Source organism: Sceloporus undulatus, chromosome 3 (genome assembly GCF_019175285.1).
Source record: "Sceloporus undulatus isolate JIND9_A2432 ecotype Alabama chromosome 3, SceUnd_v1.1, whole genome shotgun sequence".
Lineage (NCBI taxonomy): Eukaryota > Metazoa > Chordata > Lepidosauria > Squamata > Phrynosomatidae > Sceloporus > Sceloporus undulatus.
In genome coordinates this window covers 270,057,971-270,073,029 of record NC_056524.1, presented here as the reverse complement: position 1 = coordinate 270,073,029, position 15,059 = coordinate 270,057,971, and the positions used below count along the sequence as shown (strand labels likewise).

The 15,059-nt window shown below is 42.5% G+C and overlaps 1 protein-coding gene across 1 annotated transcript; it reads left to right on the top strand.

Annotated features, from left to right (window-relative positions):
• Positions 1–225: 225 nt before the first annotated feature.
• Positions 226–13,814, top strand: PDCD1 (programmed cell death 1). The gene is made up of 5 exons (XM_042459499.1): positions 226–600; positions 4,178–4,486; positions 9,063–9,251; positions 11,722–11,756; positions 12,766–13,814. Exons 1-5 carry the CDS (start codon positions 294–296, stop codon positions 12,997–12,999), a joined length of 1,074 nt encoding a protein of 357 aa, XP_042315433.1. The 5' UTR covers positions 226–293; the 3' UTR covers positions 13,000–13,814.
• Positions 13,815–15,059: the final 1,245 nt, after the last annotated feature.

Sequence of the window (15,059 nt, the reverse complement as noted above, 5' to 3'; positions counted from 1 at the left end):
ACTCTTTGTCTGCATGGGCATTTAAAGAAAAAATCCCCTGCGCTGTGCCCCCTTGATGTGCCAATGCAGCAAGTTTGCAAACGCAACCATGTATTTGTAGGTCTTGAAATGTGCAGGTGTGGCTACTGCTTCCCTTTTCTTTTGTGGTCTTCCTCTGCTTCAAAGCATTTGTTCTGGGATGTTGCTGTTTCCTTTAAATGTACAGAGCATGTAAAGCACGGCGTAGTAAGAATCGGAGAAGGCAGGAAGGCAGTGGGTGGGTAGGTGGGTGGCAACCAGGGCTTCCCTGGCAGATGACAATGGGGACCCTTCAGTTCTGTCCTTGCTGTTGTCTGGTACACACAGCAGAGAAAAACGTGCCAAGGCCACCGCAACTGACGTGCCAGCAAGCCACAAAATGGCCTGTTGAAGGTGTTGATGTTCTGGCCACAGAGTACCTTGAACCCGGGTCTTGGGGCCTGATGTGCGAGGCAACTCCTGAGCAACCAGACCCCAGCTTCTTAGAAGTGACCATGGAAAACCGACCTCTGGGGATGGCATTGGCTGGCTCTTGGCTCCTGCTCCTTTGTTGCCGGTCTGCCCTGCTCCTCAAGCCCTCTGGTACGTATGTGTTTGAGTGATGATTCTGCCAGTTACTCCTGAGAGTAAGCGTGGAGCAATGTGGGTTCTATGAGGCAAACTGATGGAGGATAGGATGAGGGAGATAGAAAAAAATGGCAGTAGGTTAGGATTGCTGAAGCTGAAAATCAGAGCGGGCTCCTGTACACTTAATGGTTGAAGAGGGATTTTTTAAACAACTTGTTAGCTGCCTTCAAGCTGATTTTGACATAGGGAGACCCTATAAATGAGAGACCTCCAAATCACCCAGTTCTCAACCGCTCTGCTCAGCTTTTGCAGATTTATGGCCATAGGTTTCTTGGATGGAATTTATCCATCTGGAATGTGGTCTTCCTCTTTTGCTGTTGCCCTCCACTTTCCCAAGCATTGTTTTATTTTCTAGTGAGTCCTTCTCATGATACAGCCAAAATATGACAATGTCAGTTGAGTCATCTTGGCTTCTAGGGCAAGTGATTTGCTCTAGGACACACTTATTTGTCTTTTGGGCCATCCACGGTAACCTCAGCACTCAGATGAGTTGATTTTCTTTCTATCAGCTTTCTTCACTGTTCAACCATACATAGGAGTTTATCACACAAAGGAGATCAGGAATTTATCCTGTGAATATCCCGGAAAAACTGCACAATTATGCAAAACCATTTCACACGATGTTGTACAAAACACACCATTAAAGTGGTAATAAAGAAGCATTAATGTGCATCTTTTTACTTTTGGGATTTCAGCAACAATGCATTTCTGATATTACTTTATTTTCACAATTGAATGTGATAATCATTTGTGCAACTACTCACCATTTTCACTTTGTTTGTGGGATGCTTTAAATGTGCTCTAATCTCTCTTTAGTGCTGAAATTAGCCCCAGTGTGATAAACTCCATAGAATTGGGAAATAGGATGGCATGGACAATCCTAACTTTAGCATTCATGATATATCTTTATCCTTGAGGATATTGTCTAGTCTAGTTCCTTCATAGCTGCCCTTTCAATTCCAAATCGCCTTCTGATTTCTTGACTTCAGTCTCTGCTCAGATTGATGATTGAGCCCAAGTATAACAAGCAAGAGAACCAGAGTATAGTGCATAGTGGTTTGAGCATTGGACTATTTTGGACAAGTCATAGGCTCTCAGCCTCAGGGGAAGGCAATGGCCAACCTCCTCTGAACAAATCTTGCCAATAACAATAACAATAACAATAATAATAATTTATTTATATCCCATCTCTCCGGTTGGAAATGACTTGAAGGCACACAACAACAACAACAACAACAAGCAACTCCTACTGAAATCCCTATTTATACACCCCCCTTAAAGATACAGGGACTCTCCCCAGTTTTCCATCTGACAACCCTCAGGGACACACACACTTTATGAGTGTTGTGATGGCTTTCCAAGAGAAAAGTACAGAACACTAGCTGCGGGGAACATGAACAGGAGAGAATATCTGTCTTCACATTTTCTAGGTGTGTAGCTTGGGGCTGTGTGTGCGAATGAGGGCATTGCCATTGCCATTAAATTTTCCTTTCTTCTCCAAACTTCTCTCGTTGCAATAACTTAAAACTTCTGTTGAAGATTTGGAAATAGAATATGCAAAGGGATCTTGTAGCACCTTTGACAGTAACTGTGAATTGGCCTGCTTCCTCAGATAGAAGTAGACCAAGTGTGTGAACGTTCATGCTACAATAGTTAGTGTCAAAGGTGTAACAAGATCCCTCACCCCCAAATAAAACAACTGAAGGAATGAACCCTGGTGGGATGTCTTCTCATGTGAATTAACAGGAGTTGCATAGGATCCTGGGAAACTCTCTTGGTAGGCTGTCTGAGGCTGCATATGCATGGCAGAAATAATGCAGTTTTAACTGCCACAGCTCAATGCTATGGAATCCTGGGATTTGTAGTATGTTGTGGCACCTGTACAAATCCCAGAATTCCATAGCATTGAGCCATGGCAGCTGAAGTGGTGTCAAACTGCATTTTTTTTCTGCAGGGAAAGTGCAGCCTAAGGCGAACAAGGACAATGTGAGAGCAAGGTTGAAGAGCATCCTTTCTTGTGGCTTAGAGCTGTAGTTCTACCTCTTTCAACGTGGCGTCCTCCAGATAGGCTGCGAGACAGAAGAGCTGGAGAAAACATGGTCCATAGCTTTTAGTCTTATTTGTGGTTTATTGATTTTATGCACGACAGTTCCAACATCCCTGGATCCGCCTCAAAATAAAATAGAGGAGGCAAAAATCTCCCCCAAATAATCAAGAGTGTGCAAAACTGCTCCAAAACATCATGGCTTAGATTATTTCACAGGACAGGATCCTGCCAAAAACCTCTCTTAAAGAGGTTAAAAATCAGAACTGAAAGTGACGTGATGTGACTTGTGGGCTGCCTAAAATACACTGTAGTTCAAGGGGGTGGCAGATGGATCAGCAAATATTGGTCTCCATCCTATTTTCCATCTAACACATCTGGGAGTCCCCAGATGGGAAAGGTGGCTTTGGCTGGTTGAAACCACGGGCAGCTCTCCAGCAGCAGCCAGATGGATTCACTACCCCATTGACATGGAGGCTACCCAGGTGACCTTCCTTTTCCAGGACATGTCCTAAATTTCAACCTTTTGTCCCGGAGAAATTCCAAAATGTCCTCCATTTTGAGCATTGCTAAGAAGCACATGGAATAATGGCACATTTGCTGTTCTCTTTCGAGAAATGCATTTACGTTAAAGCCTCTACTTGTTGCAAATGGGATGGGCCCTTCTAAAGTTCTTTTTTCCTAGAAGTAGCAGCAGCAGACAAACTTAGGGCTCAACAGCAAATGTGTTAGACAAGTGAGGACACAAGTCAAATGTTAAAAGGGTTCCCTCCCCTTAATTTCGGCACAAACGGACAAATGGAAGCAATAATTTAAATGAAGATTCAGTCAAGGGTTGTTGCTAGTAAAGTACAATTTTAAGCATTTGTCTTGCTCAGAGTTCTATAAGTATATTTCAAGCCAACAAGGCATTTTAACAGAGAAAGATTCATTTAAAAAAGCATAATAATAATAATAATAATAATAAATGATTGGGTAAATAATAAAATATAGTATGTATAATATAGCTGGAATTAAACCATATGAGGGAGCCAGTGTGGTGTAGTGATTTGAGTGTTGGACTACAACTCTAGAGACCAGGGTTCAAATCCCAGCTTGGTCGTGGAAACCCACTGAGTGACCTTGGGCAAGTTACACTCTCTCAGCCTCAGAGGATGGCAATGGCAACCCCCTCCCTCCTCTGAAAATGCTTGCCAAGAAAATTCAGTGAATCCTGGGATCCTGCCTTAGAGTTGCCATAAAGTTGGAAAAGACTTGAAGGCATACAACAACAACAACAACAATTAAACCATATGAAATGAATTGCTATTTCTATTAGTGTTTCTAGCTTTTGATTTGTAATGTCTTACTTTTTCCTTGAATGTCCTACATTTTGTGGTGCTTTGTCCTCCTTTGCGGTGGTGGCATCTGGTCTCCCTGAGGCTACCAGTTTCCATTGCAAATCTCTGTACTAATGATTCATCTTCCTTTTTTTGTCTATTTTGGCAGCAACATTTCGGCCTACTCAGTTGAGTCAACCGGTGGGAACGACGGCTGAGTTCCACTGTAATATCTCAGTGGATGTTTCAGACTCTTCAATGAACTGGTTCAAACTGGGGGCAGACAGGCAGCCAAGAATACTGGATACTAGCAACAGGAACAAAAAGTACCAAATAACTTGTCTGAGTTCAAAGATGTCCAAGATGGCCATCCTGAAATTAGAAAAGAATGACAGTGGAACCTATTTTTGCACGTTCACATCTTTCTCCTTAAACCAGACTCTAACAGAAAGCGACCGAGGAATCCTCACCGTGACAGGTCTGATTGAACACTTCAGGCCCTTTCCCAAAGGGTCTGGCCATTCATTCTATTACAGATTGTATGCTGGTAATGGCTGTCCTATCATTGGGGTGATGGATCTACTCTGGGTTGTACAGTTAGCTTTCCATATTTGCAGCTTTGATTTTTGCAGCTTTGATTATTCACAGATTTGATTAATATGTTTTCTCTAGGAATTTGTATGTCTTTCAGCATGACTCTATTGCCAGCTTGTGCCAAAGATCACACTAGAAGACCTAGAGATTGCTAGAGACAACACTTCTCTACTCATTGTAGGTCCTCCAGGGCAATTTTAAGGTCAACTTCTGGCAGCCTTGACCATAGAAATGCCCTGGAGGACCTAGAGATTCCTAGAGAGGTGTTCTCTCAAGTAAAAAAATTTGCTTTCCCCCCACTTTCACAGGGATCCTGTGCTCTTAACTTCAGTGAATGTGGAGGGTCCACTGTAGTTTAAATTTGCAAGGAGCCATTCAAGGTGCTGAGTGCATTTTTGAAGACAGATTTTAACACTTTCGGTGGCTTCTTGAAATTCCAGACTCATTTCAGAGCAGATTCACAGCCCAATGATCGCCATCTCAAGGCTGTCACTAGGAAGGTGCAGGGAGTGTGGTCCACACTGGGTGACACCTCAAAGGCGGTGTATGCCTTCTGTCGTGGAATGTACTGCCATGCCTCTCCATGGATAGAGCGGGATTTCTGGAGACTGAAGATCATGGGAAGGACCAAGTCCACCTGCCCAAAGGTACTAAGGATGCCATCTGGGGAAGCTGTCGGCACACCATGGTGAACTACAGGATGCCTCTCCCTTCACTGAATGCTATCTAGACCCCTTTGGAATCTGCAAATAAGGGTAGTCAACCCATGTCTTGGACAATCCCTTTGGCAATCCTGGTCTACCAGCCATTGGTAGCATTTCAGTGGAGCAATTCTCTTCCATGGTGTCTGGATCTACTCCTGAGGGACCATTATCCGAGGGTGGGGATGACAGCATGAGTTACCACACTGGGGTGACACCAGCTCTAGTGATGCCCCTGGGCTACATGGATAGCAGTCTTGCCCCATTTGCCTTCAGATTCTCCTTAACTGTGCATCCTGTTGAGAGAGGCTATGCCACCCTTGCCAGAAGGAAACATTCCCTGTCTTTCTGCTGCAACTGAAGCTTAAATCACACAAAGCACTCAGTTGGGTGTATGGTCACCCATTCTACCTCATGGATCTGAGCTCCGCAACCCTGAATATCTGCAGAGGGGCGACCTCCAATATTTTCAATGGCACACGCATGGTGGCACACCCCATTGAAGCCTATGGGGCTTGAATATGCGCAAGCCTCTGTTTTTGCAGGGGGAGGGGTCCAGAATGGATCCCCCATGAAAACAGAGGGCCAACTGTATATGGTTTTTTTTATTTGACAACTAAAATCTCCAAATAGAGGAACCTAAAAAGTTCCCCTTTGAATCCAACCACATGTTCTTCTTCTCCAGCACAAAAGACTAACATGGAAAGTTTGGTACTCATTATAAGTTACTCTTGTAATTTTTGATAAATAATGCAAATATTTACCATTCTTACAAATTGCATATGTTTGTATATATGTATATATGTTAAGTCAGTAGTAAATATATGCATTTTGCATAAATAACTTCCTCTCCTCTGAACAAATCTTGCCAAGAAAACTCTATGAAAGCCTTAGGATCACCATGAGTTAGAAATGACTTGAATGCACACAACAACAACAGTAAATATTTGGATTATTTACTAAAAGTAAATAATAAGTACCAGACTTTTGAGCTACTTAGTTTAGAGACTTGTGTATAAAGGGTACATTGCCCTAATTTTTCATTTGCTTCTACTCCAACTTCCTTCTTTCCACAGTGGTCAAGCAAAGGCAGAACTTGGAAAAGCTACTATTTTGGACTTCAGCTTCCAGAATACCCAAGTCAGTATGGCAAGCTTGGGGAGCTGTAACCCAAAATAAGTAACTTTTCCAAGCTCTGTGAAGCCTCTAGGGAGCCCTCAAATAGAACTTGAGATCAATCTCTCTCTCTCCTGTCTTACTTTTTTTGAAAAGCGAGTTGTACAAACAATGATATGGGTTTTCCAACGTAGAAATAGAAACATTTCTAGTGCTTCAGATAATGTCGTCTGATTTAGCATGTTCAGTTTGAATGTTATATTTAAATATACTCAAAACTTTATTTGGAAATTATTTTACTGGAGGACTTATAATACAGAAAGAGAATGGCACATATATTTCCCTTACCATTAATAAAAAATAACCACATCTCAAAGAACGCTAGTCTTTAAAGGTCACATATTCAAAAACAGCTTTCAAAGACATAGCTGTGTTGGCCCAGATCAGTATGCAAAGCGATCTTGTAGCACCTTTGAGACTAACTGAATGAAAGAAGTTGGTAGAATTAGCTTTTGTAGACTAAGGATGTATACACACTGCAGAAATAAATCAGTTTGACACCACTTTAATGGTCATAGCTCCATCCTACCGAATCCTGGGATTTGTAATTTGGAGAAGTATTCAGACTAGTCTGTCAGATTGCTCAGGTGTTTTACTAAACTACAAATCCCAGGATTTGTTGGGCAGATAAAGTGGTGTCAGACTGCTTTATTTCTGCAGTGTGGAAACATACTAGGTCTTCTTCATCAAATGCATTCCACTCAGACAAGGAAAGAAAGTGGAAGTGCATCTGGATAGTAGCACTTTTCCACATGCCTTACTGGTAGCTCTTCAGTTTTCTTCCTGTAGGAGACGGTAGTAAAAGTGAGTCCTTCTTTTAGTTGGAAGAATTCGTTCGACAAAGGACTTGCTTTTACAATGGTCTCTCACGGAAAACAGAACTGAAGCCCTATCGATGTCATGCGGTGAGGCACATAGAAAGGCGTTAATATCTGGCTAAACTTCAGATCTCTTCTTTGGTGATAAGCTCCCTACTCTACGGAAACTTGTTCCACCAATGACAGCTGTAACTGATATATTTTGTGCAGCTGCTTCACTCATTCACTTTCTGCACTGCTTAATAGTTCCATTTCAAATTAAGAAAAATTCCATTACAGCTATCTTAACTTACTGGTTTTACTAAAGGATGGATGTACACCTGTGGCTCCAGGCAACTTCTCACATTTTATCTTGGCTACTTGTAGTTGTGACTGAATGCAAAACAAGAGATTTGGGTTGCATCTGCACTCTAGAAATAATCCACTATGACACCATTGCCAAAAAATTCCTATGATAGGGTCACCTTGGGCCCAGGGTACTTGGAGGACCACCTCTCCCCATACAATCTGCCCCACACTCTCAGGTCAGGTGGGGAAAAACTTTTGAGAGTTCCAAAGATGAGATACGTAGGGACTGCGCAAAGGGCTTTCTCTGCGGTGGCCCCACAGTCTTGGAATTCTCTCCCTGATGAGCTCCGCTCGGCCCCCTCCCTGGAGTCATTTAAGAAAAATCTCAAGACTCACTTATTCCGCCAAGCCTTCCCCCACATGTCCTGACTGTCATCTTCTCCTGTGTATTGCGTGTTGTTTAGATTGTTTATTGATTTTAACTGGTTTTAATTACAGTATTAGGTATGAATGATGGATTTTTATGATGTATTTTATTATACGGTTTAATATGGGGGATTTTCGTGGTTTAATTTTTATCTGTAATTTTGTCTTGTGCTGTATTGTATTTCATTATTATCTTGTAAACCGCCGTGATCGAAGGAACGGCGGTATATAAATAAAATCTCATTCATTCATTCATTCACCTTAGAGTCCATAACTTGTGATACAGTTAGCCTTCTCTTTCAGAGAGCTCTACTGCCACAAGAAACTGCAATCCCCAGAATTCAATAGCATTGAGCCATAGCAGTTAAAGTGGTGTTAAACTGGATTATTTCTACAGTGTAGAGGCAGCCTTTGTGAACCAAAACAAGCTTAGCAGTGTGTTCATTTGTTAGTCTGTTCTTTAGGGGCTAGGATTTGTCATACTTGTCTCCTTAGAAAAGTAACTAGAAGTTCATATCTTATATTTAGACCATATTTAGCAATACAGCAGCTCAGACAATTGTGGATAAACACACATACACATATACACTCATGATGTGGAATTTTTTTTCATGGGATAAATATAGCAATGGAAAACTTTCTGGAGAATTTCCCACCCTACATCTCTGAATATAAGACATGGCCTGGGATCCTGGTAGTGTCCTACACTTGCGTTAGTTTCCCCACAGAAGCAGATGGACATTTTTTGTCCAATGCTTAAAGTGTGCACTCAATTAGGGGTAATGAAAATGGAGTTGTGCATTGCACATGGAATTGTACGCCGCACACTGCATGTTGTATAGCATGTCCACATTGCATGTTTGTTTGCATAGTCAGTTCCACACTGCTGCAATTTGCTAATGATGTGGCATTGTGCAACTGCTGCATAACTCCATGATGCAGGATTTTTGGGTAAAGTTTTCTTCAGTTAATCAATGAGTTTTGTTTTTGTTTTTGACTTTTATGTGTCAGACCCACTGGACATTTCTGCCTCTCTCTTTGAAATCTACAGAATTTGCACCAAAGACTGAATTACCAGAAGAAGAGGAAGAGGAGGACCAGGACCATAATGATGAAAAAACTAATGAAAACACTGACCACAAAATCCGCCTTGTTGCCATTGGAGTGTGTGGACTCCTCTTGGTCTTGATACTGGGATCTTTATGTTTCTTCCTCAATAATGTTAGCCAGCGAAGGCAAGGTATGCACATTGTTTTGCCATCCTTGGATCCTTAGAGCCTTTGCTGGGATTATATAGCATGGTTAGCGTTTTCCAGATTGGCTCCAGAATTTATTGATTAAGGATTGGATAAACCATCACTAGTAACATACAGAAGGACCCTTATGTGAAGTCGAAGGCTTTTGTGGCCAGCATCCATATTTTTTTGTGGGTTTTTTGGGCTATGTGACTATGTTCTAGAAGAGTATATTCTTGACGTTTTGCCAGCATCTGTGGCTGGCATCTTCAGAGCTTTCTCTGAAGATGCCAGCCACAGATGCTGGGGAAACATCAGGAATAAACTCTTCTAGAACATGGTCATATAGCTTGAAAAACCCACAAAAACAGAAGGACTCTTAGCTTGTGATGTCCCTTTAGAGTTGTTGAAGAGCTGGCATGGTATGATGGTTTGATTGTTTGATTGTTGGACCAGGGGCTAGTCTACACATAAATGTATGATGTGAATTGCTGTGGATTTTCATAATCTGCACCAACGCTTAATTGTCTCCACTTTTCTGACCAAATTCCCATCTATTCATCTTTACTTTGTCCAAAATGCAAAATTCATGCAAAGAGAACTGACGGCCACAAGTTAGATAATGTGCATTCTTGGACTCTTGTAAAAACCATGAACCCCTTTTCAGAGTAATTTGTGGGGTTTTTCACATCCCCTCACAATAAACACAAATTCCTCCAAGTTGTGTGTGGCCGGATCACATTCTATTTGAATTGAAATTTGGGTTCGGCTGGTCAACTAATTACAAATCCATGTAACAGCTGCCTTGTCTAGCCCACATTTTACAAGCTTGTTTGCAAGAATGTCATGGGAAACTTTGTCAAAGGCCTTACTGAAATCAAGATATACTATATCCACAGCATTCCCTTCATCTACCAAGCTAGTAATTTTATCAAAAAAAGAGATTAGATTTGTCTGGCATGACTTCTTTCTCTGAAACCCATGTTGACTTTTTGTGATTATGGCATTGCCTTCTAGATGTTCGCAGACTCTCTGTTTAACGATCTGCTCCAGAATCTTTCCTGGTATTGATGTCAGACTAACTGGAGGATAATTATTTGGATCCTCTTTTCCCCCTTTTTTGAAGATGGGGCCAACGTTTGCCCTCCTCCAGTCTGCTAGCACTTCTCCTGTTCTCCAGGTGTTCTCAAAGATTATTGCCAATGGTCCTGGGATTACATTTGCCAGTTCTTTTAATACCCTTGGATGTAGTTCATCTGGTCCTGGAACACACTCTTTCTTTGGCGGTCTTTAAACAGAGGCTGGATGGCCATCTGTCAGGGTTGCTTTGGTTGTGATTTCCTGCATGGCAGGGGTTTTGGACTGGATGGCCCTTCTGGTCTCTTTCAACTCTATGATTCTATGATTCCTCTAAGGCTGAGAGGATGTGACTTGCCCAAAAGCACCCAATGGGTTTCATGGCTGAGCAGGATTCAAACCCTGTTCTCCAGAGTCATGTTTCCTCCTTCGGAGGGTTTTAAAGGCCCAGGACAGATTTCCGAGAAACAGGGGCCTGCCAGCGCCCATTTTTGCTCTGCATGGACGACGCAGCCCCCAAACAGTGCGCTGTCACCGTGGAGCAAAAAGAACTCAGTATTTCCGAGTACTTTCATGTGGATGCTGTATGGCGCTTATGTACACGGGACACTGCCATTGTAATGGCACCAGTACGTACTAGGGTTAGGGACCGAGTGGTTGGCGCACAGTCTCTAACCCTAGTATCGGCCCTGGTATGCCACTTATTGGTGGTATGTACCGGGCCAAACAGGGGCTAGATTATATCTGTCAGGTGCTTTGATTGTGAATGAGAACTATTTTAATTGTGTAGACAAGCCCTGAGACTCCAGGAGAACATGGTTCAAATCCCCACTCAGGCAAGGAATCCCATGAGGCGACCGTGGGTGAGTAACACTCTAAAGGAAGTCAAGAGCAAACATACTTCAATGAGTCTGTATGAGTTTGTATGGCTATCAAAGTCTATGTGTGGTGTAGTGGATTGGGCATTGGACTATGACTCTGGAGACCAGGGTTTGAATCCCCACTTGGCCATGGGAACCCATTGGGTGAACTTGGGCAGGTCACACTCTCTCAGTCTCAGAAGAAGGCAAAAAGCAACCATCTCTGAACAAAATCTCTCCCCCCCCCCCAAAAAAAAAAGCCATGATAGGGTCACCATAGTTGGAAACAGCTTGAAGGCAATAACATCATACTCTTTTAGTGCCCAATTGCTTCCTCTGTAAGGTTTTGTAAGAATTGTGTATAAAACTGGTTTAATTGCCTCTTTGGCTTCCAAGCCAGAGTCTACCTTACAATGTGTTGTTAAGTAAACTATTATCATCACTCTACTAACAGATTCCATTCATTAACCTTAAAGAACCAATTTTCCCTAAGCCATTTAAACGGTGAGTGAATTTTATCACTTGTGTTGTTCTGCAGGGCGAAGAAAATTCCATGATGAAAATGCTCCCTTGGTAAGTTCTTTCTGACTCAAAATGTTCAGTTGTGGGAGTAGGAAGTCATTCGCTCCTAACTGGCCGTATTTTGTCTTTGCTGCATCATGACATGCTGTAAGTAAAAACTCAAAAGACTGGGCAGAATGAGGGAGTAACTAGTTTCCCTAACAAGTTACTCTAATTACATGTTACTTTTTGCAGCACTACTACTTTTCAAAGGAATAAGAGTAAGTTATCTGCCTGTTACTCCTCTCTGTGTGTTTACTGCCTGCGTCTGAGCAAAGGAAGGGAGCAGAGAGTTGTTTTGAAATGTATTCTGCATTTTTCTCTGGTGTGAAGGTGCAATATCTGAATTAGCCACATGGGGGAACCAGACGGCATTTTCCTGTAGTTTCCAAGGTCACAATAGTACTAGTAATGGTAAACTTGATAGTGACCGTCTGATATACCTCCATTTTAATCTGTATGCAAAGGGATCTTACAGCATCTTTGAGCCTGAGAGAAAAAAAGCTGGTAGCACAACCTTTTGTAGATAGTGTTCTTCACCCTGTGCTTCTGATGGAGTAGACTCAGACTGCTGTAGAATTAATGCAGTTAGAGAGCCAGATTGTGCAGTTGTTTGAGCGTTGGACTATGACTCTGGAGACCAGGGTTTGAATCCTAGCTTGTGCATAAAAACCTACTGGGTAACATTGGTCAAATGACACTCTTTCAGCCGATGGCAGTGGCAAACCCCCAACAACAGATTATCTTATGAAAACTTTTGTATGATTTTAAAATGATTTTCTCGTGTTTTAATGAGCTGATTTTTTTTAAAAAAAACTTTATTGAAAGCATTTTTAATTTGTTGTCTCTGGGCAGCTGCCTTGGATCCCACCTGGAGAGAAGGGCAGCATATAAATGACGTAAATAAGTAAATAATAAATAAATGTCTGTTCAGATCCAGCAGCATATTGGCAGCTAGTGTGATTGGAAGTTGGAACGCATTAGAAAAAGACCCATGGCAACTTCTTTTCTTGACTTGTAGGAAGCAGAGCCCCCCGCAGTGGCTGTATTCACCGTGGATTATGGAGTGCTGGAATTCCAGGCCAGACAAAATGTAAGGAGGCCTCCTCTTTGTCCTCCTTCTCCCAAGCAGCAAACGGAGCAAACGGAATATGCCACTATCGTCTTCCCCCCAGAGAAGCCAGACCCAGTGAACACTGAAAAGAGGACTAAAAGGCAGGGGAGATGTGCCACCAGCAGGGCACATCCACATTGAAGGGTCAGAGGCAAGAGATGGTGACGGGCAAGTCTTCCTGCCCCACTTCTGGGGCAGCACCAGAGATGTTGACAGTAGTGGCCATGATTCATCTCTGAAAGCAGACACAGTCTGGAGCTCAGTTGCTGACTAGAAACCACATCCTCCGATTTCTATGCCACGGAGGTGGACTGAGGTGAGAAACAGACTGCATATGTTCAGAGTAGGGGGTTTCATGAATATTGACTATGTTTTCCACCCATGATGGCAAAGGGTGTTTTGACGTATCAGGACATGCTGTGGAAGAAAATTCCAACCACCACTTGAGAATGAAAAAAACGACAACCCCAAAACCTAGCCCCTTCCCCCTAATTTTGTTGGGTTTCTTTCTGTGCAGAAATTTGGATTTGAAAAAAAAGTTGCACTTTTCACAAAAATGCAGGCTGGCATCCTGTGCAATAGTTATGAGATTGCAAGCTGGACTTAGCTGAGGATTTACATTTATGGTTATTAACAACCAAGCATGGCCCTCCCAAATGTTTTTAGCTGGTTGGTGTTGTTATCTGCCCTCATGTTGGCCTGGACTCCCTGCGACCCTGTGGGTAAAACATCTCCAAGACCTCCTGGCCTCCACTACACTGCTTAAATTTTGTAGATTCAGGCCCATAACCTCCCTGATTGAGTCCATTTATCTGGCATGTGGCCTTCCTCTCTTTCAGCCACCTTCTGTCTTTCCTGGCATTCTTGCTTTTAATAATGACTTGTGCCTTCTCATGATGTGGCCAAAGGACAAAAGCCTCAGTTTTGTCATCTTGGCTTCCAGGTCGAGTTCTGGTTTAATCAGTTCAAGGGCCCATTTGTTTGTCTTTTTGGCCATCCACGGTATCCTCAGCCCTCTTCTCTAGCACCACATCTCAAATGAATTGATTTTCTTCCTATCTGCTTCCTTCACTGTCCATCTTTCACATCCATACATGGTAACAGGGAATACAATGGCTTGTACAATTCCAACTTTTGTGTATAGTTGTATATCTTTGCTCTTTAGGATATTGTCTAGTTCTTTCATGGCTTCCCTTCCCAATCCTTGTCTTCTTCTTATTTCTTGTCCTATTTCTTGGCCCAGTCTCTGGTGAATGCAGTCTATTTTTAGCCAGGCAACACCCCAGTTCAAGGATATTAAAGGCACTGGAGATTAGAGCATTGGGAAATTATGTCTGCAGTGCCCCCCCTGGTCAAGGGGTACATTGAAAACAAACAGTTGTTGCCTGTTCTGAATGCACCCTGGGATCCAGAGGAGGAGGCAGACATCACTTCCCAGTCCTCTGATCCGCAGAAACTCTTTGCTTGATGTGCTTCCTGAATATATATATATTTGGAGGGGTTGGCAACTTCAAATGCTACTGCAACAATGGAACTCTGTCATCATAGTGTAACAATGCAGAATCTCAGCCAGTGTGTTTTGTGTGGGAACAAATTTTGCAGAAATGGAATTGTTACTTTTGCACACAAAAAACCAACAACTTTGTGTGAAATTTTTGGTAAAACAAATCCACAAATGAAAATGACAACAACCCACACTGAAAATATGTGCAGAAACCCCTTCTTGTGATCTCACAAGATCCCTAGAACAGGGTGTTGCAGTCGTTTGAGCCTTGGACTCTGGGTTTGAATCCCAGGTTGCCTATGTCAACTCACTGGTTGACCCAAGGCAAGTCACACTCTCACAGCCTTGAATGATGGCAATGGCAACCCCCCCTCTTAAAAAAGTTGCCTACAAAATCCTATCATAGGGTCACCTTAGAGTCAATGAGTTGGAAATGACTTAAAGGCACACAACAAGGACAACAAAGTGATCTCACTCAGCAGCACTGAAGGTTGATATCTCTAGAGTAAACCCAAGTGCCAGAGTTAAATTCATGGAAGCATATGAAAATGGATTATTGTGTTAAGGAGTGCATCTACACTGTAGTTTGACACCACTTTAACTGTCATGGCTCCATCCTACAGATTTCTAGTTTGGTCTTTGGCAGAGAAGGCTAAAACCTTGTGAAACTACAAATCCCAGGATTCCATAGGATAGA

Bases quoted from the DNA above. Each gene is read 5' to 3' on its own strand.
- PDCD1 (XM_042459499.1), top strand. From the start codon at position 294: ATGACAATGGGGACCCTTCAGTTCTGTCCTTGCTGTTGTCTGGTACAC. The intron at 4,487-9,062 runs GTCTGATTGAAC...TGAAATCTACAG, and splicing joins AGGAATCCTCACCGTGACAG to AATTTGCACCAAAGACTGAA. The intron at 9,252-11,721 runs GTATGCACATTG...GTTGTTCTGCAG, and splicing joins TGTTAGCCAGCGAAGGCAAG to GGCGAAGAAAATTCCATGAT.